Source organism: Mercenaria mercenaria, chromosome 12 (genome assembly GCF_021730395.1).
Source record: "Mercenaria mercenaria strain notata chromosome 12, MADL_Memer_1, whole genome shotgun sequence".
Taxonomy (NCBI): Eukaryota; Metazoa; Mollusca; class Bivalvia; order Venerida; family Veneridae; genus Mercenaria; species Mercenaria mercenaria.
In genome coordinates, this window is record NC_069372.1 from 69190887 (window position 1) to 69218277 (window position 27391).

Genomic DNA, 27391 nt, shown 5'->3' on the forward strand with positions numbered 1-27391 from the left:
ATAAGCGCTAAGATTCTCAAGAAGAATGCCAAGTGTGTAAGATAACATTATGATAAAGACTCTAGCAAGGTTTCATGAATTTACATCAAATACTTTTTCAGCTAGGCACAAGATTAGGTGAAAATATGAAATATGCATTTTTTTTTTAATATTTCAGGGGCCATGACTTTAAAAATAGGGAAAGGAGCCAGCCAAAAAATGAGAGGTGTACAAGTTCATATCATGATAAAGACTCATGCAAGTTTTCATCCATTTATATCATATACTTTTTGAGCTGGGTGCATCACAAGGTGAAAATGTGCATTTTTCACTATTTCAGGGGCCATAACTCTGAAAATAGGGGGCGGAGGCAGACAAAAAATAGGAGGTGCTCAAGTTCATATCATGATAAAGACTCGTGCAAGGTTTAATCAACTTATATTATATACTTTTTGAGTTAGGCGTGTTACAAGGTGAAAATGTGCATTTTTTTACTATTTCAGGGGCCGTAACTCTGGATATAGGGGGCTGACCCAGATGAAAAATAAGAGGGGCTCAAGTTCTTATCATGGTAAAGACTCATGCAAGGTTTAATCAATTTATATTAAATACTTTTTGAGTTAGGCACATCACAAGGTGAAAATGTGCATTTTTTACTATTTCAGGGGCCATAACTCTGGATGTAGGGGGCTTACCCAGATGAAAAATAGAAGGTGCGCAAGTTCATATCATGATAAAGATTTATGCAAGGTTTAATAAATTTATATTAAATACCTTTTGAGCTAGGAGCGACACAAGGTAAAAATGTGCATTTTTGACTATTTCAGGGGCCACAACTCTGAAAATAGGGGACAGACCCAAATGAAAAATAAGAGGTGCGCAAGTTCATATCATGATAAAGACTCATGCAAGGTTTCATGAATCTTCATCGAATCCTTTTTGAGCTAGGCGTGTCACAAGGTGAAAATGTGCATTTTTGACTATTTCAAGGGCCATAACTCTGGAAATAGGGGGGTAGCCAGATGAAAAATAGGAGGTGCACAAGTTCATATCATGATAAAGACTCATGCAAGGTTTCATCAATTTATACCAAATACTTTTTGAGCTGGGCGCGTCACGAACTTCAGACGGACGCACAGACAAGACCAAATCTATAAATCTATATGCCCCTACCACTCATGGGGGGGGGGGGGGGTCACAAAAATGGCATGCAGATTAAATATAGAACATTTTCCATATTCCATAGAACCACTTAGGAAAAATTAGCATCCAAAAGCAGTTATGGTTTTGTTTTCTAAATATTAGCAGTTCCATGATTACCCTCAGAGTTGCTCACCTGACAATAACTGTTTGCCCTTGACCATCATATCATCATAAACTGTATCATGGAAGTTATTGTTTAAACAATGTAGTATGAAAATAGATAGTCAAGAAATGTTTTTATGAAGACCCATTCAAAAATGTGTATTTCCAATCGGAATCTTTTTCTATTTGACCTAGAGATAGATTTTACACCAAAGAGACTCAGTTTTTCTATTTGACCTAGTGATAGATTTTACACCAAGGTGACCCAGTTTTTCTATTGGACCTAGTGGTAGATTTTACACCAAGATGACCCAGTTTTTCTATTGGACCTAGTGGTAGATTTTACACCAAGGTGGCTCAGTTTTTCTATTTGACCTAGTGATAGATTTTACACCAAGGTGACCCAGTTTTTTTCTATTGGACCAAGTGGTAGATTTTACACCAAGATGACCCAGTTTTTCTATTGGACCTAGTGGTAGATTTTACACCAAGGTGACCCAGTTTTTCTATTGGACCTAGTGGTAGATTTTACACCAAGGTGACCCAGTTTTTCTATTGGACCTAGTGGTAGATTTTACACCAAGGTGACCCAGTTTTTCTATTTGACCTAATGATAGATTTTACACCAAGGTGACCCAGTTTCTTTATTTGACCTAGTGATAGATTTTACACCAAGGTGACCCAGTTTTTTTATTTGACCTAGTGATAGGTTTTACACCAAGGTGACCCAATTTTTCTATTTGACCTACTGTAGTGATAGATTTTACACCAAGTTGACCCAGTTTTTCTATTTGACCTAGTGATAGATTTTACACCAAGGTGACCCAGTTTTTCTATATGACCGAGTGATAGATTTTACACCAAGGTGACCCAGTTTTTCTATATGACCGAGTGATAGATTTAACACCAAGGTGACCCAGTCTGCAAATGCCTACATTCAACTGAAGTGATAGTAAGTTTTCTAAACTATCTTCCTATGATTTGACCTAATGACCTGGTTTTTATCCATTGATGACCCAGATTCAAATATTTCATATAGACAAACATTCTAACCAGGGTTGCCAGCACTCTGGGTGAATAAAATTCCCTGACTTTTCCCTGACCAATTCATGTTTTTCACTGACCAAAACCGCCAAACATTTAAATGGCCTCCTGACCTCCCCTATAGCCGTCCAATCCTCCCATTATTTTTTTTCCAAATGTTTTGTATTTATTTTCCAATATATTAAACATAAACATCAAACACAATGATAATAAACATGGTTTTCTTTCTTGTATGACTGTTTGGTGGTCAAGTCAATGAAACATAATTATGACTATTGGTCAGTGAAACCTAATTTTAAGAGATACATATCAAAGGCATCTTTGCAAGACATGTAACTATCAAAAATCTAACATCTTTTAATAAGGTACACTTTCCTCATAGTAAAAACAATAAAGTATGGTTAATAACAAGACCATTGGAACCCTGCTAGTATTAGCAAAATATCATTCTCAAAAATCCAAGATCTGTTATTATACAGTTTCCTAGAGGCAAAAACAATAAAACACCATGACTAATAGCAAGACCATTGGAATTATATTGACAAAGCATCACTCTCAAAATCCAAGATCTCTTAATATACAGTGTCCTAGTCACTGTGGCAAAAACAATAAAGCATCATGACTAATACTGTAGTAGCAAGACTATTGGAATCCTACTGGCAAAAAATCTCTCTCAAAACCCAAGATCTCTCAATAGTTTCCTAGTGGCATAACAATAAAGCATTGATAATAACAAGGTTAGTTGGTTAGTTTGTCATGCTAGTAGGGAAGTGCCTGAAATAGTAACTTGTTTATAATACATGCCGTCAACAATGTACTTAGATGTGTATGTTATGATATTTAACAAACAGAAAACACCTGGAGTACCTACAACAAAAAAAGTGTATTAGAATAATGTTAGTTGTAGGCTCTCTTCATGTGTCACTTTCCTACAAAATAACAAAAAAATGTTAGTTAGCTCTGGAGGCAAGGGTTGCAAAGCCTTTCAGTCTTCAAGCAAAATCAGTGTTTAAAGAAAAATGGGGGTTTTAAACAAATTAAATGCATAATAAAGTATTACTTCATTAAACTTTGTTTTTAATTACTTAAATTTAATGCTTGAAGACTGCCATAGCCACAAAAGTTTAAAATGATTAACTTCTTCGAGCTTTGAAATCATTTTTCCCTGACTTTTCCCTGACTTTCCAGGATTTTCATTTTTCACTGACCAAATTTTAAAAGTCCCTGACAATTCCCTGACCTTGAAAAAGAAACCAATTTCCCTGACTTTTCAAGACTGCTGGCAACCCTGCTAACAATGTTTCATGTAGATCAAGAAGACAAAACCTATCACAGGAGACAGTGCCTATGACTATTTCTAGGTTCACTATCCAGCCTGGACCTGGATAAGCTGGAGCTATCACTGGAGTGTTTAATGAATCCAATGTGGGTGAAAATATTGGACACTGCTTTAAAAGTCTGTGTCAAATGTATAAAGCAACTAGAGTGCCAGAATGTCATAATATACCCCCGTCATAGCAAATTTCTTTACACTAGCACCTGTATCTGCAAATTGAATTTTAATTCTGTTGTTGTGTGACCTTGACCTTAGATCTAGGGACCTGGTTCTTGCACATGACACTCCGCCTCATGATGGTGAACAATTGTGCCAAGTTTCATCAAAATCCCTCCATGCATAAAGAAGATATGCTCCGTACAAAGCCTGTGGATGCTGCCCGCCAGGGGCATTCCCATAAGACGTCCAGTTTTTGAAACGGGCGTATAGTAATGTATAAAGTGTATCAAAACATTAAACTAGAGATGCTTTTGAGAAAATCCATGTCTCCCACAACTGCCCCTATGAAAAATGTCTAGTTTCCCTAGATGGTTTAGACAAGTAGATCCAATTAGATGGTCTAGACGAGTGGATCCAATCAGTAATTCAAGGGCCATAAATCAGAAGTGCCTATGCGCATTTGGCTAGTTATCGAACTTGACTAAGGTCTTATGGCCAAACACATTTTGTTCAAGTTTGGTGAAGACAGGATGAGAAATGTTCGACTTAGAGAGCGGACAAGAGTAAAAAGGTGGATTTTTCGGTAATTCAAGGGCCGTAACTCTAAAATGCTTGGACCAATTTGGCTAGTTATCAAACTTGACCGAGGTCTCATGGTCAAACACATTTTGTTCATGTTTGGTGAAGATCGGATGAGAAATGTTCAACTAAGAGTGCGGACAAGAGTAAAAAGGCCGTTTTTTGGTAATACAAGGGCCATAACTCCAATATGCCTGAACCGATTTGGCTAGTTATCGAACTTGGCCGAGGTTTTATAGTCAAACACATTTTGTTTAAGTTTGGTGAAAATCTGATAAGAAATGTTCGACTTAGAGCGCGGACAAGCTTTGTGACAGACAGACACACACACAGACTGGAGTAAATCAATATATCTCCCACACCACTGTGTGGTGGGAGACATAATAAGTATAAAAGGAAAATTACTCATGAAACATTTCTGCAAAAGTAATTCACCATGTGTCATATCATGTGGCTAATAATCTGGAACAGTTTGAATTTAAATCTATTTAGTAATAATAATAATAATAATAATGATAATAATAATAATGACTTTATTTATTGAGGCAACACTATTAGGCAAGCCCAATCTTCCAAGTGGGCCTCAAAATTATATACAATATTTACAAATAGATTTCAAATACAAATTTGACAATAGCATGATTACAACATTCTAAGCATATGTTATGTTGTTCATTTTCCAGTTTGTTAAATTGGATCTTTTGAACTGCTCAAGACTGTTAGAATTTTTCACTTCAAGAGGTAATGAGTTCCAGATCTTTGGTCCCGTGTATTCAAGGGATTTTCTGTACAGTTCTAAGTTTGGTTTAGGTACTTCAAGAAATTTATTTGATTCTGATCTTAAATTAATGTAAAGATTATGTACAAATTTAAATTTACTTTGAAGATAGGATGGACTAAGATTGTTAATTGATTTAAAGACTAAAATTGCTTTCTTATAATGCAGTCGTTCATAGAATTTCATCCAGTTCAGCTCTTTAAACAAATCTTCAGATGGAAAATCAAAACATTTATCAAGGATGATTCAAGCTGCTCTTTTTTGAAATTTTGTAATTTTTTCCATTGAATCCCTGTTGCAATTACCCCAAATCGTGCAGCAATAATCCAAGTGGGGTAAAATATAAGCATTAAAGAAAAGTTTTCTCTGGGGAATATCTAGGTAGCATTTAATTCGTTGTAAAAGATAAAGTAAGGAATTGCATTTCTTTAGTGTGTTATCAATATGATCTTTCCAGCTTAAGTTATTACTGACATGTACACCTAATAGTTTTTCTGATTCTGTATATTCGACAGTTTCATTGTTGAATGTAAGAGGCGATTGGTTTAAAGTATCTTTATTAGTATCTCTTGATGAGATAAACATTGCTTTGGTTTTTTGTACATTAGCTGTCATATAATTATGCTTGCACCAGTCCTCAATTTTATAGAGAACAGATTGTAATTCAGAACATATTTCTTGTTTGGTGTTTCCAACAACAGTTAAGGTTGTATCATCTGCAAAAATATCAGTGAAACAGTCTTTCAGATGTTGGGGCAGATCATTAATATATAAAATAAAAAGCAGAGGGCCAAGCACAGAGCCTTGAGGGACACCAGACATTATTGGCTTTGAGTCAGATATTTTTCCAGAAATACATACTTTTTGAAATCTATTACTTAAATATGATTAAAAAGACAGCTAAATCCCCTGCCACTGTTATGGATAGTGAAAGGGTAAACCTTTGACCTTGAGCTGTGACCTTGAACTTGAACTAGCATGGCTGACCCATGAATTCTGCACATCGTTTTGAATAGGTGATCAATTGACCAGAGTTTCATGAAAATCCTTTAAGGGATTTAGGAGATACACAGTTTAAACCTTTGACCTTGAGTTGTGACCTTGACCTTGAGCTGAAATGGCTGACTCATCAGTTCTTGAAGAGGTGATCATTTGACCCAAATTTGATGAAAATCCTTCAAGAGGTTTAGGACACAGAGTGGACACACAATGGAAGGCTAAAATCTTTGACCCAAAGTTGTGACCTTAATCTTGAGCAGGCATGGCTGACTCATGAGTTCTGCACATCGTCTTGGATAGGTGATCATTTGACCCAGATTTCATATGAATCCTTCAAGGGGATAAGGAGATACAGAGCAGACACAAAATGGAAGACTCAAACCTTTGACCCGAAGTTGTGACCTTGACCTTGAGCCAACATGGCTGACTCATAAATTCTGCACATCGCCTTGATAAGGTAATCATTTGACCCAGTTTGATGAAAATCCTTCAAGGGGATAAGGAGATACAGAGCAGACACAAAATGGAAGACTCAAACCTTTGACCCGAAGTTGTGACCTTGACCTTGAGCCAACATGGCTGACTCATGAGTTCTGCACATCATCTTGATGAGAAGATCATTTGATCCAAATTTCATGATTATCCTTCAATGGGTTTAGGAGATACAGAGTGGACACAAAATTGAAGGCTCAAACCTTTGACCTTGAGCCGACATGGCTGACTCATAGGTTCTATACATTGTCTTGATGAAGTTATCATTTGACCTAAGTTTCATGAAAATCCTTCAAGGGGTTTAGGAGATACAGAGTGGACACAAAATTGAAGGCTCAAACCTTTGACCTTGAGCCGACATGCCTGGTTCATAGGTTCTACACATTGTCTTGATGAAGTTATCATTTGACCCAAGTTTCATGAAAATCCTTCAAAGGGTTTAAGAGATATAGAGCGGACACGAAATGGAAGGCTCAAACCTTTGAGCTCGAGTTGTGATCTTGACCTTGAGCCGACATGGCTGACTCATGAGTTCTGCACATCATCTTGATGAGAAGATCATTTGATCCAAGTTTCATGATTATCCTTTAAGGGGTTTAGGAGATACAGAGTGGACACAAAATTGAAGGCTCAAACCTCTGACCCTGAGCCGACATGGCTAACTCATAGGTTCTACACATTGTCTTGATGAGGTTGTCTTGATGAGGTTATCATTTGACCCAAGTTTCATGAAAATCCTTCAAGGGGTTTAGGAGATACAGAGCGGACACAAAAGTGAAGGCTCAAACCTTTGACCTTGAACCAACATGGCTGACTCATGGGTTCTGCACATCGTCTTAATAAGGTTATATTTTGCCCCAAGTTTCATGAAAATCCTTCCAGGGGTTTAGGAGATACAAAGTGGACACAAAATGTTACGGAAGGATGGACGGAGACCATTCCTATAACCTTCCACCACTCGTGGCGGAGGATTAATAACTGAGATAGAGTTAAAGATCATCATAACCTGAACCTAAAATTCTATGTAAAAAGGGGGCATAACTCATAACACAGATGCCAGCATTATGGACCTTGTGTCATATGATGTAGAACAAACATTTAAAGTCTAAAAAGATAAGGTGAAAAAGCATCAACATTAAACTGGAACTAAAAACTGATAATAATTCATGACATATTTGCACCAGAGTTATGGACCTTGTGTCATGTTGAGGATGATAAAATTTTAAGTAAAAAAGGGGGCATAATTAATGAAATGCTGGTGCAACAGTTATGGCCCTTGTGTCATAAAATGTGTGTGATGATTTGGTAAAACTGCTTTAAGCCTGAACAAATTCAATTAATAATAACACAGACAGAGTAAAAGTGCATCAAAACTTTAACCTGAAATCTTCAGTAAAAAGGGGGATAAGTAAAAAATATTGGTGCTAGAGTTATGGTCATTGTGTCAAATGATGTGGAATAATCATCTTAAGTTTGAACAAATCCCTTCTGTAATAACAGAGAAACAGTGAAAAAGCACCAAAACTTTAACTTACAATTCTAAGTAAAAAGGGGATATAAGTCATGAAATATTGGTGCAAGAATGATGATCCTTGTGCCATACGGTGTGGGCAATGAAAACGAATAACTATTTTCAGTTTGAAGCAAATCCATTCAGTAATACAGAGATAAAGAGAAAGTGCAACAAAACCCTAGCAAAGGTGTGGACGCGGAAGACACCTATGCAGACGCTGGGTAGGACAGCTCCCCATAAACTTCATATAAACACGCTAAAAATATGGCCTTTAGCTAGGGTGTTCAAAAGATATTTTTTTCAAGGATCTGACACAGTTTTATCATCTAAAATGATCCAGTTTCAAACTAAATGTAGATTTCATGATAACAAATATTCCAACCAGGTTTCATGTAGATGATGTAGAAAATGTGGCCTCTGGAGCATTAATTTAGTTTTTCCATGATTTGACCTAGTGACCTATTTTGTGAAACAAAATGAACCAATTCTAAACTTGATAGACAAACATTCTGACCAGGTTTCATGTAGATCAGGTGGAAAATGTGTCCTCTAGAGTATTAACAAGGTAACTAGTTTTTGTAAAGACAAAGATTCTGGCTAGGTTAAAGCATACAGATCAAGTAGGAAATGGACTCTAGAGGTTTTCTCTGGTGTGACCCCGTGACCTACTGGTAGTTTTTAACCTTTGATGATCCAGTATCAAACATGATCTAAATCTTATAAAGACAATCATTCTGACGAGGTTCCATATAGATGCAGTAGAAAATAAGGCAAACAATTTTAACAATATTATTATTGATCTAGGCTTATGTGTGCTAAAAACCAAAGGTAGCTTGACAATTTTTGTAAAGGAACATTTCCATAAAATTATTTCAAAATGCAACAGCTGTTCAGTAAGAAATGGGGTCTGACAATTTTTCTATTTTGGACACTTTTCGTTGAAGGTCACAATTGGAGCTCTTCTGTGAACTATTTGTATAATCCAGCAGCTAAGGAGGAATTTAAGATGAGTCGGCATAATTTTAACAATTTTGGTAAAGGGTCACCCAAGAATAATCGAGTCTATTCACGAGAGTTCACAAAATGTGAAAAACCCCTCAAGCTGGACTATCAGCTGCTGATCATTATAACAGTAACTATACAGTAAAACACAGAAGTAGCATTGGAAATTTGCTCCTTATAACTGGGGTTCATTGTATCCGTATAAAAAACAGTTTGTTGTATATAAAAGTTGTTACTTATTAGTTTGCTATACGTATGACTGAATCATTTTAAGTAACTCTTACTTACTAATTTTGTTCATCTTTTGGTAAGTTTTAAAGAAATTCTGTTGAGAATTTATTGTTTCCATTAAGTAATTTCTGATGTTTTTATTTATTTTCAGTGAGAACTTTCATTTTCTTCAGTCACAAGAGTGAAGAAGATAACTTGTATAATTGGTATGACATTACCTGTCTGCTACTTCCCTTTAAGAAAATTCCATTTTAGATGTTCTTGTTTCTTTTAAATTTGACATGTACTGTAAAATCATTTAATATCGTGGGCATGAAATTTTGTGGTTTTGGCCAAGACGGCAATTTCATGAGGATATAAATTCGTGGATTTCATTTTTTGAACATAGAATGAATGGGAATTTTACTTGTTCTTTTGGATTATATTTTGTGGATTGACTAGATCGACCACAAAATCCACGAAAATTAGTCCCCACGAATACTGATTTCACAGTATTTTATTTTATTGAAACAGATCATTATAAAATGTGTTCCTTAAAACCAAGTTTTGGAAATAACCGAGCTTGCTTTACCTGGTGATTATTATATGGAATAAAAAATTGTTCTTTATATGAGGTTTCACTATATCCAAGTTCGCCTTATCTGAATTTTACTGTATTCATTAAAAGCGACTCCGCACTCTTGCAGCAACTGTTTCTTTTAATGTCTTGAATTAATCTGAACACTACCCATCTGTAGAATGTCCATGGACAAGCAAGGTTTTCCATGGAAAGTGCATGACGCACCACGGATATTGAGCGGTCACAAGCCTTTGGCTCAGGTGAGCTAAAAATGACACTGCCAGAAATCAATTAACTGGGAAATGTTGATGATGTGCAAAACCAACCTTGTTACAGAGGTTTCTACAAAGTTGGTTGAAATCCCACAGGTAGTTTAGAGAAGTAGTCAAAACAAACTTTTGTCACAGACGGGCTGACAGACAGACAGACTGACAGACAGTACAAGGTCAATATAACTCCCCCATATAAAGGTAGACACACATGTTCTACAGCTGCTAAATGTATCCTAAAGGAAGACATATTTCACATATTACCATTTCATATGCTTTTCTTTTATTGACAGGTGCTGCATCTTTTAGAGTAGAGACCCATTTTGAGGCTGTTACAAACATGAGGCCCTCCAGTGTCCTCACTTTACCATGAGGTGTTAGTGAGGCCCTGTACGTTTTTCCCTGAAAAACATGAAAAAAATACTATCTTCTAATATGATAATTATCCATCATCAGGCATGTTTAAAGTGACTTGTTCACTTTCAATTCTAGTAAATCTTTTGTACATGGGCTTTCAGCATCAATAAGATGTTTGTCAAAAAGTTGTAGAAATAGTACAAATGCTAACTGTAAAAGTGGCCTTCTGTTAGACTGAAAGCAAATAAAATATAGGACACACAGCACAGCTTGAAGAAGTTCATAAGATAATGCAGTTTAGTCATATGTTTGGTGCCCATGTTTGTAATTAACCAGACTTGAGGGCTAACTTGATTATAACAAGAACACCCCCCTGTGGGTGCTGACGCTCATCTGATTTTTTTTGTATAACAGAAAAATTGTCCTACCCATGATTTTCTAAGTCCAAAAAGGGCCATAATTCTTGCAAAAAGCAGGATGAAGTTATGTTTCTTGATGTACAGAGTCAGCTTATGATGGTGAACAAGTGTTGCAAGTTTCAAAGCAATATCTTGAATAGTTTAGGAGAAAAAATGACCTAAACATAAAACTTAACCAATAAATCTGATATTTTCTAAGTCCAAAAGGGGCCATAATTCTTGCAAAAATCAGGACAGAGTTATGTTTCTTGCTGTACACGGTCAGCTTATGATGGTGAACAAGCGTTGCAAGTTTTAAAGCAATAGCTTTGATAGTTTATGAGAAAAGCTGAACTAAACATAAAACTTAACCAAGAAATCTGATTTTCTAAGTCTAAAAGGGGCAATAATTCTTGAAAAAAGCAGGATGGAGTTACGTTTCTTCATGTACAGGGTCAGCTTATGATGGTGAACAAGTGTTGCAAGTTTCAAAGCAATAGCTTTGATAGTTTAGGAGAAAAGTTGACCTAAACATAAAACTTAACCAAGAAATCTGATATTTTCTAAGTCCAAAAGGGGCCATAATTCTTGCAAAAATCAGGACAGAGTTATGTTTCTTGCTGTACACAGTCAGCTTATGATGGTGAACAAGCTTTGCAAGTTTTAAAGCAATAGCTTTGATAGTTTATGAGAAAAGCAGAACTAAACATAAAACTTAACCAAGAAATCTGATTTTCTAAGTCAAAAAGGGGCCATAATTCTTGCAAAAAGCATGATGGAGTTATGTTTCTTGCTGTACAGGGTCAGCTATTGATGGTGAACAAGTGTTGCAAGTTTCAAAGCAATACCTTTGATAGTGTAGGAGAAAAGCTGACCTAACCATAAAACTTAACCAGGCAACGCCGACACCGATCAAGTGATGACAATAACTCATGATTTTTTTTTCAAAAAATCAGATAAGCTAATAAAATCATCCATAAAAATACTTGAACTGAGCAGTATCACTTAGAAATATCATTCAAACACTGTATGGTTTATTGTAAATACTATGGACAGCACTGTAGGCTTTTGTAAGAACTAGAAAATGTGTAAAACATGATATTATATACTGATTTTCACATGATACCATTTTCTATCGAAATTGGTTTGTTTACATTTTCACGCCGAACATTGCAAATAAGAGAAGCATTCTGATTGGCTTAGACAAAGAGCTTAGAAGTTTTGTCTGCTTTGTTGTGATTGGTAGAACTGCTATCCGTTTTTTGGTTAAGCTCAACTACTTTTCACCCTAGTCAATGACAAAGGGGCTCTGATATCTGATTGTAAACAAATGAAGGAAAGCTTAGATACAAATTGTATTCAATTCCTTGATGTTCCAGTAATGCCAACAGTTGCCTTTCTTTCAGCAAGAAGTTTTGAAGTGTTAAATTGTGCAATCTTTTTGTTATGTCTGGTGCAAATTTTCTTTCATATTTTTATCCATTCCCAGTTTACCTGAACAAAAAATCTGTGAAATGACAATCAAAACAAGGAAGTGCCGATGCAGTTGCACTTCTGAATTTTGAATTTGAACAAACAACACTTGCTATTAAAACCCTGTTTGAAACGATGTAGAAATATTTAGCAATTAATTTGTTAACTGGTTTTCTGGTATTTAAACCTTCAAACATAGTATAAAATATCAACCCTTACGCTGCCTACAAGACGGGTATACCCGTCCCACATCTACGTCAGCCTATTTGCCTATAAGACAGGTTTACCCGTCTTTGGATTTCCCAACATTCCGACATGTAAACAATTCAAATGATGTCACATGAATTCATCCCAGAGCAACCAATCATATTAAAAGAATGTTTCCCATCTGTGTTTGCTGTAGTATTTTTAGAATACTGTACATAGGAAAGCCCACAATGACCTAAGTGACTGGTAAATTTCCACATTTCAAAATGGTGGACGGCGATTCAGCTGCAGGGTAAAGTAGACAAAACAACTGCAATATTCCCTCTAAACGTCGAAGATTCGATAAGGAGATTAGGTACTTCATATTGCATTTTTTCTAAATAAAGATTTACAAACTAAGCAAATTTATAGCTACTTATGGTGATTCTTCCCCATTTTGGCCCTTCGCTGTCTTCATGTTTGACGGGTATACCCGTCTCACATTTACATCAGCATATTTCAAAGTAAAACAAGATTTCTTTTAGAATAGATCTGTTTATCTGTATGCATTTATTATTTTTCTTTCTAAAAATTATAGGTTTTATATACTTTCTGTGAACAATAAAGCCTCTAAACTATTCTGTCAAAACTAAGGTGATTTCCAGGAAAGTGCCTTGGCAAATACAGTGTACATAACGTTATCGGGTCCTCGGCAGCGAAAAGGTTAAGTTGTAACAAGAGTGCCAGAGTGTCACAATATACGCACAGAAATTTTTTTTACACTAGCACCTGTATTTACAAATGGAATTTTAATTTTGTGGTTGTTTAGTAATTATTGTAATGCTTCTGTTTTTCTAAGTCCACAAAAAAACTCCTTACCAGGTAGAGATACCTTAAAATACACGTAAAATTTTAAAGTAACATCTATGTTGTACCACAGAAAAGTAGTCTTGGTTTCTCCCTACGGTCAATTATAAAAAAGTTACAAAATAACTTATTTATGTAACAACTACCTAAGGGAAGTTAATCTTTAAAACAAAAACAAAAGTCAAAAGTCCTTACCAGGTATAGATAGGTCAAAATACACCTCAAAATCAGATGTAACATGCATTTTGTACTACAGAAAAGTGGTCTCGATTTTTCCCTACGACTTACAATATAAGCTATTTATAGTAACAACAAAGAAAAGTAATTCTCAACAAGAGTGCCAGAATGTCACAATATACGCCCGTCACAGCAAATTTCTTTACACTAGCACCTGTATTTGCAAATGGAAGTTTAATTTTCTAGTTGTTTACAATGTTTTTTTTTTTTTTTAGAAATTATTGTAATTCTTTTATTTTTCTAAGTCCACAAAAAAAATCCTTACCAGGTAGAGATACCTTAAAATACACCCAAAATTTGAAAGTAACATCAATATTGTACCACAGAAAAGTGGTCTTGGTTTTTCCCTACGGTCAATTATAAAAAAAGTTACAATGTAAGTTATTTATAGTAAAAAATAAAAAAATTACAAGTCCATACAAAAATCCTTACCAGGTAGAGATAGCTCAAAATACACCTCAGAATTGGATGTAACATGCATATTGTACTACAGAAAAGTGGTCTCGATTTTTCCCTACGACTTGTAATGAAAAAGTTACAATATAAGCTATTTATAGTAACAGCAAAGGGAAGTAATTCTAAAGAAGGGACCAGTGCATGACACTCCGTCTCATGATGGTGTACAATTGTGCCAAGTTATATCAAAATCCCTCAATACATGAAGAAGAAATGCTCCGGACAAAGTCATTCTTGTATCTGACCTTTGGCCTCTTAGTGTGACCTTGACCTTAGACCTAGTGACCTGGTTCTTGCGCATGACACTCCGTTTCATGCTTGTGAACATTTGTGCCAAGTTGTATCAAAATCCCTCAATGCATGAAGAAGAAATGCTCCGGACAAAGTTTTCATTCTTGTATCCTTGACCTCTAAGTGTGACCTTGACCTTACCCCTAGGGACCTGGTTCTTGCGCATGACACTCCATCTCATGATGGTGAACAATTGTGCCAAGCTACATCAAAGTCCTTTCATGCATGAAGAAGATATACTCCGGAGAAAGTTTTCATTCTTGTATCCTTTGACCTCTAAGTGTGACCTTGACCTTAGACCTTTGGACCTGGTTCTTGCGCATGACACTCCGTCTCACTATGGTGAACAACTGTGCCAAGCTACATCAAAATCCTTCTATGCATGAAGAAGATATGCTCCGGACAAAGTCATTCTTGAATTTTTCATTCTTGTATCCTTTGGCCTCTAAGTGTGACCTTGACCTTAGACCTAGGGACCTGGTTTTTGCGCATGACACTCCGTCTCATGATGATGAACAATTGTGCCAACTTTCATCAAAATCCCTCCATGCATGAAGAAGATATGCTCCGGACAAAGTCATTCTTGAATTTGACCTTTGACCTCTAAGTGTGACCTTGACCTTAGACCTAGGGACCTGGTTCTTGCGCAAGACACTCCGTCTCATGATGGTGAACAACTGTGCCAAGTTTCATCAAATTCCCTCCATGCATGTAGAAGATATGCTCCGGACAAGGTCTGTAGACGCCGCCCGCCCGCCCATCCACCTGCCAGGGGCGTTCCCATAATACGTCCCGTTTTTCAAACGGGCGTATAAAAAGGGACCAGCGCATGACACTCCGTCTCATGATGGTGTACAATTGTGCCAAGTTACATCAAAATCCCTCCATGCATGAAGAAGAAATGCTCCGGACAGTCATTCTTGTATCTGACATTTGACCTCTAAGTGTGACTTTGACCTTTGACCTAGGGATCTAGTTGGTGAACATCAAATTTTGTGCCATGTTATATCAAAATCCCTCCATGCATGAAGAAGAAATGCTCCGGACAAAGTTTCCATTCTTGTATCCTTTGACCTTTAAGTGTGACCTTGACCTTAGACCTAGGGACCTGGTTCTTGCGCATGACACTCCGTCTCATGATGGTGAACAATTGTGCAAAGTTACATCAAAATCCCTCCATGCATGAAGAAGATATGTTCCGGACAAAGTCATTCTTGAATATGACCCTTGACCTCTAAGTGTGACCTTGACCTTAGACCTAGGGACCTGGTTCTTGTGCATGACACTCCGTCTCATGATGGCGAACAACTGTGCTAAGTTACATCAAAATCCTTCCATGCATGAAGAAGATATGTTCCGGACACAGTCATTCTTGAATTTGACCCTTGACCTCTAAGTGTGACCTTGACCTTAGACCTAGGGACCTAGTTCTTGCGCATGACACTCTGTCTCATGATGGTGAACAAGTGTGCCAAATTTTATCAAAATCACTTCATGCATGAAGAAGATATGCTCTGGACAAAGTCTGTGGACGCCGCTCGCCCGCATGCCAGGGGCGTTCCCATAATAAGTCCTGTTTTTCAAATTATACTGTGATAATTGATTATCAAAAATACAGGTGACAAGTGTTCTTACCTGTTGAATGGCCTATGGGTGTTAAAAAATTTTAACATCTATTGTCTGATAAAACTATAATTGTTTACGATAATCATGCTTTTTGAATAGAAAATGTTTTCAGTAAATGAAAGTAAGTTTTATGTATTAATACTGTATGCAATAAAAGGAAGTAGTCCATTGTACACGTCCATGACCATGTTTTACATTTGTTTTCTCAATCAAGGTAAGCACTGTCAATTTTCCTAATATATCAAAAAATAGGCGCACACAGCTTATCTATAAGTCCCACAGGGCTCCATCCTAGACCCCCTTCTATTCTTACTCTACATAAATGACCTGCCTGAAAATTTGATTTCACAGGTCCGTTTATTCGCCAATGACACTGCTGTCTGTTTAACTGTAAATGGTTCTGCCCAAGAAAACATCCTCCAGCAAGACTTGAATAGTTACAGTTACGGGAAAGTAAGTGGGACATGGAGTTTAATCCCTCAAAATGCACAGTTATGAACATAACAAGGTCTAAAAGCCCTTTCAGATCAAAGTATACGCTCCATGACCAAGTCTTGGAAACAGTTCCTGATGCAAAGTATCTTGGGGTCACTATATCCTCAGATCTTAACTGGAATAAACACATCAATTTAGTCACGTCCAAAGCTACCCGCACACAATGCTTAACATAATAGACCGGTTTTTAAACTGCTTTTATCTGTAACTCCTTCTTTTTTTTTTTAACACTATCAACTGTATTTCATGCTTGCAATACACATCATGTATTACTTTTATTCTCCTGTCCATTCTACTTTTAAATTTCTTGTACAGGCGCGCAGCTGCATTTAATACTCGAAAAGAGGCGTGATGCAGTATATATAGATAAATAAACACATATCAAATATAAGCGCATAGTTTTGGCTCAAGTATAAGCGCATATCAAAAATAGGCGCATAAAAGTGTCACTAAAATTATTATAAGCGTATACGCTTATTTACCAGATTTTACAGTATTTCTTCCAATTCTTAATTTTAAGTGACATGTCATGATGTCCCAAAAACAAGAAAAACAGGACCAGTATGTTAGTGGTATGTAAGTAAAGAGGATCACATTGCATGCATTCCTGAGACAACATACAGTAAAATGCACCTATCTCATATGATGACATGACATTATGACCTCAGCAGTACTCGGCACTTTTCTTATATACTGTAGAGTAAATATACATACCTTTACATGGCAGGAAAGGACTAACTTGCCAGGTGAAAGTTGACCGGAATTTAAAAGCTCCTTCAGTGTAGGTAGTCCTACAGTCAACTGCTGCTGAAAGTAGTGCAAAATTAATACAAAGTTAACCCTTCCCTTACAGAAGAAAAAGGCCTGCTGCGTACTCTTGCTGTGTACATACAGCGTATATGATGCGTACATGATGTGTACTGAAATCAATAGTATGCAGGATATACACCGCACATACACCGATAGTACGTTTGTAGTACACTTTTGACATGCAAATGAGCTCTGCCGCGTACTACTTGCTGCGTACATGCTGTGGACTACATAGTACACAGGATGTACGCTGGAGGAATTTAGTATGCGGGAAATAGTACACAGCATGTACGTGGCACATACACTTTTCACATGCAAATGAGCCTGCGTTTTACTACCCCTGCGGCGTACATGCTGTGTACTCCTGCGGCGTACATGCTGTGTACTCCTGCGGCGTACATGCTGTGTACTCCTGTGGCGTACATGCTGTGTACTCCTGCTGCATACATGCTGTGTACTCTTGTGGCGAAACTGCTGTGATAATGTAAATTCCTTACCCCACCAACTTTCGTATGCAAATGCTGATCATTTGGACAGAAAAAAGATAAGTGACATGCATCAATAAGTATTTACCCTTACCAAAATAATGTAGATTGATGTTATCAAATAAATTAGTATGCTTTTCTTCATCCACTTTTCAATGAAATAAATCAATTTTTGTAGCATGTAATTTGGTAAACATTTGAAGAAAATGGCGTAACTGCATCAAGGGGAAACAACTTTAATGCAACTAAACATAAGTGTTATGATTTATTATAGACGATGTGTGCGTAGTATGTATTTATTTTGATTAAAATCCATCTGAGAAAATCTAGGACTGGAATTATATAAGCATTTATACACTTTTACGTCCATAAAAAGTAGCGCACCAAAAAATTTTGGATTGATTTTTTCCAATGGGGCGAGCGCAATTAGCCAAAAACGTTCTGAAAATATACGAGCGGCAAATCCGATGAACAACTTTTTAATTTGGTGAGGCCTTAATGAGTTAACATAATGAGCATTAAAGCCTTTATAAAACATGATAGAATGGTGTTTTGCTTAAGAGTATTCAAATAACAGTGAGAGCTATTAATTCTTCTGATTCGGGCACTGTTGAGGCATTATCTTGGTAATTATTTCATGTATTACAAAATGTAATGCAACGAAGTTCAAATAAGGCTTTTCAATTATCCAAGTTAGAAAGCTCCAGGATTAATTCAAAATGAAAAAGAATATATTTTTACACTGCATGCAAGGTGCAGCTCAGAAATCACTAAGATGTAAGCTTCACAAATGAACATTGCAAATAGTAAATGGCAAATTTTCATTGTTCAGAATACCGGTAATCTGAACTATTCTATGCTATTAAGATAAAAGTTACACGGAAATCAAGTTCTTGCTTCCAAAAAAAAAAAATGTACAAATCCTTCCTGCATGAAGTGTACTTCAGACTTTTACCTAAAAAAATTCAAAGTATAAACACCAAAAGAAAATGAACAAGTCCCTCCCACATATATGAAGTTTACTTCAGACTTTAACTTATAAAAAAAAAACTAAGTATAAATGCCAAAAGAAATTGTACAAGTCTTTCCCGCATATATGAAGTGTACTGCACAAATTTCAAAGTATCTGCGGTGTACATGCAGTGTACTATTTTCTTGTACAAGTCCCTCCTGCGTACATGCAGTGTACTCCTTAAATTTTCAGTCTGTGCTGCGTACTTGAAGTGTACTAGTGACCTCCTGCGTACATGCTGTGTACTCCTCGAAATAGTACGCGGCATGCGGTGTATGTAAAATGTACTCCTCTGGCGTACTACTGTGTTCGTGGCATATACACAGCAAATACGCAGCATGTACGCCACAGAGGCTTGCTTCTGTAAGGGTTACCTTGCTAAATTTCTATAATGAACTTGTCCATCTTCCAATTTTGACAGAACCATTAACTGTTAAAAGGGTAGCATACCTAAAAGATACAGACTGAATAGCAAACCGCTATCCGTGCAGTCTGTTCATGATCTGCACTGGTCGCAAAGGCAGAACCCATCGTGTCCAGCAAGGTAGGAGTTAAGCTTGCTTGTCAACTTTGAATCCAACTGATTCATGCCAGTGCCTACTTCAACAAAAATATTGTTGCTTTTTTTTTCAGGAAGTAGACCTTTTCATTGAAATATTCTTCAAGTTTTCTTTACAATCTTGATTAGTATTAAACTAAAGTAAAACTGTCTCTATTACTTCAAATATTGTTATGACTAAGCTCTCACGTTTCCATAATGCTTTATCTCTTGATATCTATTCTTTAAACATTTCATCTTTTGCACATACAAAATCAAATGCTTTGAATATAGAAAACTAGATGTGTGTCCATAGGACACAGGTGCCCCCAATCCTGTCACTGTACATGGTTTTATGACTCAAGGTGAAACATGTTTTAAGTTGTTTGCAACACTAACTTTTAAAACAATTTTGTGTATTTTTCACCATAACTTTGACCTAGCTTGACAGAGGACAGATTGACAGACAACAGCACCTTAAGTGTCCTCCGATTTTTTTTATTTTTTTTTTTTGGTGGGGAGGGGGTGCCCACAAGAATTACCCACTTAATGTGTATACATGTATATGGCTTTTAAATAACATTTTCATATAATTGTTTTTCACAACTTTACAAGATAAGTCTTACAATTACTGTGTACATCTTTTCCAGGATAATACTGTAGCAGTCTGTATATAATGTATATAGTTTCATTATATTAGTTTGTCTATGATATCTATTGTCCGATTAGCTCAGTTGGTAGAGCATCTGACTTGCAAGCAGAAGGTCGCAGGTTCGAGTCCTGTATTGGGCTGCACATTTTTCTGCTCCTGTTACAATACCAAGACACATCAGACTTTATTTAAGCATATTATGTGGAAAGGTCTTTCTTCTTACTGAAACATACCTTACATGTGGCTGTTTTCACATCCCTGGCATCATTCAGTGGAACTTGTCCATTTGATGTACTGGGCTCTTGAGAACATCTTGTCTGGTCTTTAAACTTTGTTGCTTGCAGAACAGTTTGGTTCACATCACATGTGTCTAATTCTCCTTTTTTTGTTGGTTTCCCTGCAAACGTTTCAATCCTCTTCCTGAAACTTACATTCCTTCCAAACATTTCTCTTGACTGTTTGATAACTGAGTCAATAGCTTCAGATACAGTGTCTTTTTCTTTTACAATGTGAGTATTGAGATTATCAGTTTTCATGTTTGAATTCTGCTCTAAATCAACCTTGAAATCTGTTCTTTTTCCAGATGACTTGCCATTTATGCCAGTACACTCCAAATGTTCAGAAGCTAAATATCTGCCTGAATCAATATTCTGTGACAACTCCTCTCTTCTTTTCATTCGTTTCTGCAGATCCTTTACTTTGACCATGAACACGTCTGAGCTCATAGAGGTTGCAGTTGGAGACACATTATGCCAAGTTTCACCTGGTACTGTCACAACTGGAGGAGATGATAAATCAACTAGCTCTCCTTCCTTCTCATCTGGACAGAGGACTTCTCTTTCATTCACTGATTCAAAGTGTTTTCTTGTTTTTGTGTCATCAGTGTGGTCACCATTGTCTATTTTGTCACTAGAGACGTTCCAATCTTTCACTTGATCTTTAGATTTTGCAGTCCTCTTTTCTACTTCTTGTTGGTCTTGTCGGGGAGTGACACTTGGTTTTATAAACTGAAAATCTTGTTTGTACTTCTCTGTATCTTCCACTGAAGTTCCATTTATGTTTAACCTCATCTGTTCCCTTTCCAGCTTATTTGATGTAAATAATTCTTGATATTGTGCTTTGGTAACAGTTCTATCCTTAGAAACTATCCTTTTTTCTATTTCCTTGTTTGTATCATTTCTGAGCATTTTTAGCCATAACATCTCAGACGTGTTTGCTTTATTTTGACTTTCTTTAGTATTTATACTCTCTTTAATGTCATTCAATTTTTGCTTCTTAATGGTTCCATCTGTTTTAACATTTACACCAAGGTCCCTTTTAAATGAAGCTTTGTCTACAACATTTTCAATGTGTGCCATTTTGCCAGCATTGATTTTATCCTTTTCAGAAGCAACATTCATATTGGTTTCTGCTCCTTGCTCAGTTATTTTCTTAACAAATTCTTTGTCATCACATTCTGACAGCTCCCCATCAGATCCTGCAGCTGCTGCAACATTATCATCACTCTCAAATTCCTTTCCACTTGTTCTGACACTATCCTGTGTAATGAAATCCTGGGTATCTGGCACCGTTGTCAAATCCTGTGACAAAATACCATCGTCATTATCTCTCAAATCTGTGTGTTTCTCAATAGCCTTCTCTTTAAATTGTCCTCTAAAATCTATGTCTTTTATCACTTTTGTTTCTTTAGTACCAATCCCAATAAATTGTTCTTTGTCATCCTGAACTACAGTGACCTTAGAATTGTCAATGTCTCGTCTTCTTTCAAAGTCACTCTCAATTTTATCTTTAGATGTTTTCTTAGTTTTTGTATCAGATATTATATTTGGTGTACCTCCTTCAGCTTTGCCACTGTAATTTCTGTCTTGCTTGGCATTAGTAGATTGATTGATATTTTCAGATTTAGGGATCTGTATTGTTTTCCTGGTTACTTGGGTAATTGGAGCAGTGTGATCAGTTTCAGTCCCAGGCCTAAATTAAGTGAAAAAAACATAGAAAACAACAAAATATTAAAATAACCAGCCAATTGATTTGCACAGTCACCAAACCTTCTAAACAGAACTTTTTACGATAAATCTTAACTGATTTTGGTAGGAATTATTAGCTCTTCTTTAAATTAGAAAACTGCATTAAAATTTTGCATGAATTTTGTGTGTATAACTTACAAACAAGCTGTATCTCAGGAACAATTACATATACAGGACTAAATCGTTACACATGGTATTCTACTCGTCAATTCTACTTGCATTACCAAGTCAGATAACTTCTGGTTGAAATTTATTCAAATTATGGCACTTTACTTACATAGAAAAAATGGTTGATGGCTTGCATGTAAAATGTTATCACTGCCATAGTAAAATTTTAAAATGCAATAAAATAACTCAAGTTACTTCGGCTTGCCTGGATATACCAAAAGTTACGGCCATTGTTTCACTTAGATATTGCTAAATACTCCGGCATGCTTTCCTACAGATAGCTCTCTTCTTTATCCTAAATATTTCCAAAGACTTTTTGTATGTTTGAAAATTATGATATTTTGACTTAAATCTAGAGGCCATTGCTTTTAAACTGTAATTAACCTATCCTGTTGTAATGTATAGGAAGAAGTGTGTAACTATTTTTGTTAGAAAGGAAACAGTACCTTCTAGATGTTTTGTATAAATCAACCAAATATTTTTGTCTCTTGAGCAAACTGAACATTCTCTTCTGACGTTTTCCAAGGTCACTGATAGCAGACTGGGTCAGCTGGGATGACGTCTGCTGCGTTGACTGTGTACCAGTCTGAGAAAGTTGTAACTTCTCAAGTTTATGTTGTTCTGTCAGCTTCATCAAACCAGTCTGTGTTGTCTGCAGCAGTTTTCTTAAAATGCCTTGTGTAAGATAGATGAGAAAATGTGGGATGAAAAATAAACAATTCTAATATAGCTAATGCAAAACAGAGAACTGTCCTTTGTGTATGGCTGAAAGCTGTCGTCAGTGGCAACCTGTGTTACCAGCAACAAAATACTATGTCTGCATTTTACAGCATGGAGAGAAGTCATGCTTTATGTATAGAATGAAAACCCTTTTTAAAATAACCCACATCTGAGTTTGGTTTTTGTATGAATGTAAACTGTGACTATAACATCAATATGATACCATCTACAATTTCCATTTTTGAATTACAACTTAGTACCACTATGTTAATAACCCTTTTCATCTTACATAAAAGAAACTAAGTGTTTTGCTAAGTTTACCTTGTAAACTGGCAAGTCACTGGATATTTACATAATTCATAATTATCATGTAAACTAGTAATACACTGGATATTTACCTGCAGTATCAGCAGTAGACGGCTGTTTCCTTAGTTTACTGTTCATACTATACTGTAAACTGGTATTGCACTGGATATTTACCTGTAGTGTCAACAGTAGATGGCTGTTTTCTTAGTTTATTGTTCAAACTATCCTGTAAACTGGTATTACACTTGATATTTACCTGTAGTGTCAGCAGTAGATGGCTGTTTCCTTAGTTTACTGTTAGACTATCCTGTAAACTGGTAATACACTAGATATTTACCTGTAATGTCAGCAGTAGATGGCTGTTTCCTTAGTTTACTGTTCAGACTATCCTGTAAACTGGTAATACACACTTGATTTTTACCTGTACTGTCAGCAGTAGATAGCTGTTTCCTTAGTTTACTGTTAAGACTATCCTGTAAACTGGTATTACACTGGATATTTACCTGTAGTGTCAGCAGTACATCACCATTTCCTTAGTTTATTGTTCAGACTATCTTGTAAACTGGTATAACACACTTGATTTTTACCTGTACTGTCAGCAGTAGATAGCTGTTTCCTTAGTTTATTGTTCAGACTATCCTGTAAACTGGTAATACACTGGATATTTACCTGCAATATCATTAGTAGATGGCTGTTTCCTTAGTTTACTGTTAAGACTATCCTGTAAACTGGTATTACACTGGATATTTACCTGTAGTGTCAGCAGTAGATGGCTGTTTCCTTAGTTTATTGTTCAGACTATCCTGTAAACTGGTAATACACTGGATATTTACCTGCAATATCAGTAGTAGATGGCTGTTTCCTTAGTTTACTGTTAAGACTATCCTGTAAACTGGTATTACACTGGATATTTACCTGTAGTGTCAGCAGTACATCACCATTTCCTTAGTTTATTGTTCACACTATCTTGTAAACTGGTATAACACACTTGATATTTACCTGTAGTGTCAGCAGTAGATGGCTGTTTCCTTAGTTTATTGTTCAGACTATCCTGTAAACTGGTAATACACTGGATATTTACCTGCAATATCAGCAGTAGATGGCTGTTTCCTAAGTTTACTGTTAAGACTATCCTGTAAACTGGTATTACACTGGATATTTACCTGTATTGTCAGCAGTACATCACCATTTCCTTAGTTTACTGTTCAGACTATCTTGTAAACTGGTAATACACACTGGATATTTACCTGTAGTGTCAGCAGTAGACGGCTGTTTCCTTTGTTTACTTTTCAGACTAGCCTGTAAACTGGTATTATACTGGATATTTACCTGGAGTATCAGCAGTACATGGCTGTTTCCTTAATTTACTGTTCAGACTGTCCTGTAAACTGGTATTACACTGGATATTTACCTGTAGTGTCAGCAGTAGACGGCTGTTTCCTTAATTTACTGTTCAGACTGTCCTGTAAACTGGTATTATACTGGATATTTACCTGCAGTATCAGCAGTAGATGGCAGTTTCCTTAGTTTACTGTTCAGACTATCCTGTAAACTGGTAATACACTGGATATTTACCTGTAGTGTCAGCAGTACATCACCATTTCCTTAGTTTACTGTTCAGACTATCTTGTAAACTGGTATAACACACTTGATTTTTACCTGTACTGTCAACAGTAGATAGCTGTTTCCTTAGTTTATTGTTCAGACTATCCTGTAAACTGGTAATACACTGGATATTTACCTGCAGTATCAGCAGTAGATGGCTGTTTCCTTAGTTTATTGTTCAGACTATCCTGTAAACTGGTATTACACTGGATATTTACCTGTAGTGTCAGCAGTACATCACCATTTCCTTAGTTTACAGTTCAAATTATCCTGTAAACTGGTATTACACTTGATATTTACCTTAGTGTCAGCAGTAGATGGCTGTTTCCTTAGTTTACTGTTCAGACGGTCCTGTAAACTGGCAATACACAGGATATTTACCTGTAGTGTCAGCAACAGACAGCTGTTTCCTTAGTTTACTGTTCAGACTGTCCTGTAAACTGGTAATACACTGGATATTTACCTGTAGTGTCAGCAATAGAAGGCTGTTTCCTTAGTTTACTGTTCAGACTGACCTGTAAACTGGTAATACACTGGGTATTTACCTGTAGTGTCAGCAATAGAAGGCTGTTTCCTTAGTTTACTGTTCAGACTGTCCTGTAAACTGGTAATACACTGGATATTTACCTGAAGTGTCAGCAATAGAAGGCTGTTTCCTAAGTTTACTGTTCAGACTGTCCTGTAGACTGGTAATACACTGCAGAATAGTAGCCTCCATCACCATCTTCTGTAATCATTGAAACAATCAGAATCAATGAAAGTAACAGGGTTTCCTTTTGTGTTGTTAAACCAGTAAAACACCTATTTGAAATAACCTTTAATAAGATTTTAATATCCATTAACAACTCTTTATAGATACAAAAGAATACAGGTATTTCTTCAAAGTATTGATGAATGTTATACTCTGGGACATTAACCCTTACCATGCTGGACACGACTGCCTCTGCCTTTACAACCAGTACAGATCATGATCAGCATGCACATCCATGCAGTCTGATCATAATCTGCACGGTTCGCTATTCAGACAGTAACTTTTTGGTAAGCATCCCTTTTAACAGTTAATGGTACTGTCCAAATTGGAAGATGGACAAGTTCATTTTACAAATTTAGCAGGCTAAAGGTTAACATAAAGATGAATATTACAAGAAGTAAACTTTTCAATAGGTACCTGTCTTCTCGGCACTTTATCAAGTGAAGACACAAGTCTGTCAAGTCTGTCTGCTGGATCTTTTTCCAGAGGTGACGTCATGCTTACTGTACTTTGTGAGTATGCGGCCAGAGTCACTGAGCCTTGTGAGGACACTATCCTACCTGCTTTCTGCTTATCTTGATCAACTTGTGACAGAGTGAGCAACTCTTTCCCAATTGTAGAAAACAATGGTTGTGATAAAGTGACCTCCTCTTTCTGACTTGCAGAAACCACTGGTTGTGAGAGACTGACATCTCTGGAGCTAGATGATAAAACAAGAGGTGTACTGCTTTTTAATGAATCATTGTTACTTGTAGTGCAGTTATCATTTTTGTTGACTTTGTTACCTGATGTTTCATGACACAACCCCTTGTGACTACTTTCTGATGTAGCATTACACAACCACTTATCATTTTCACTTTCCAGGTGTTGATAAGTTGTAATTGACACTGCAGGTACTTGTGGTAGCAGGCTCTGGCTTTCCTCTGTCACCTGACTCTCCTAACAAAATATTCATTCTTTGTAAATTCAAGCTGCCTACATTTTAACAAAATTTACTTTAATTTAAATATAATTGTAGAGTACAAAAAGTTCTCCAAGTTGGAAATCAGTCAAAAGTTCCAGTTTTATCAAGTACAGTAAAACACCAAACACTAACAGGATAGAAGTCACAAATACGATGAGCAAAGTGGTAGAGATATACAGGGTATCGAGTGATCCAAACAGAAAATGTAAGGAGAAGGGCTTGGGATCACATGAATTACTTGAGTTGGCCCTGGTACTCAAGCTATCAATGCTGGTACTCAAGCTGTCATTGCTGGAGCAAGCTATTAGTGTTTCATTGTAGTAAAGAAGTATTTTTTATCCAAGCACACTCTAGAAACTGCTATTGCCTGGCAAAAAAACACTTTTTGTATCAATATTACATTGTATATTGAATTTTCTTTAAAGTTTATAGGAATATTTTATAGAAGCCATACTTCAAGTGCAAAATGATCAGATAAGTTAAAATCTGGACGAAATGCTGTTAATTTAATTTTACCTGTATTTCAGGTCTGCTGATAATTGATACAGATTTAGTTGAGATAACAGGTATGAGAGGTTCTGACATCTCTGAAGGGGAGTCTTCTATGTCTGTGATTTTTTGTAATATGATGTTCAGATAAACAGGGAATAGTATGTTACTATGTATTTAGTCGTAATTGAATTACTCAACTAACATTATCTCTTGGGATTTCTGTAATATTA

General features: G+C 36.3%; 1 protein-coding gene across 5 annotated transcripts in view; it reads right to left on the reverse strand.

Moving 5' to 3' along the window:
- LOC123534010 (kinesin-related protein 4-like) overlaps positions 1–27291 on the reverse strand; it is a 43841-nt gene extending 16550 nt beyond the window's left edge. Inside the window, exons 1-7 of one of the 5 annotated variants that reach the window (XM_053520297.1) lie at positions 27186–27291; positions 26123–26405; positions 25582–25681; positions 22770–22998; positions 20362–22099; positions 17346–17438; positions 10510–10647 (exon numbers count right to left, since the gene is read on the reverse strand). In XM_053520297.1, coding sequence (XP_053376272.1) covers positions 10510–10647; positions 17346–17438; positions 20362–22099; positions 22770–22998; positions 25582–25681; positions 26123–26203 — 2379 coding nt within the window. In that variant the 5' untranslated portion in view covers positions 26204–26405; positions 27186–27291. Of the gene's footprint in view, positions 1–10509; positions 10648–17345; positions 17439–20361; positions 22100–22769; positions 22999–25581; positions 25682–26122; positions 26645–27185 lie in introns of all 5 variants that reach the window. The other 4 variants (XM_053520294.1, XM_053520293.1, XM_053520296.1 and 1 more) reach the window with 4 other exon arrangements.
- Between the last annotated feature and the right edge of the window lie 100 nt (positions 27292–27391).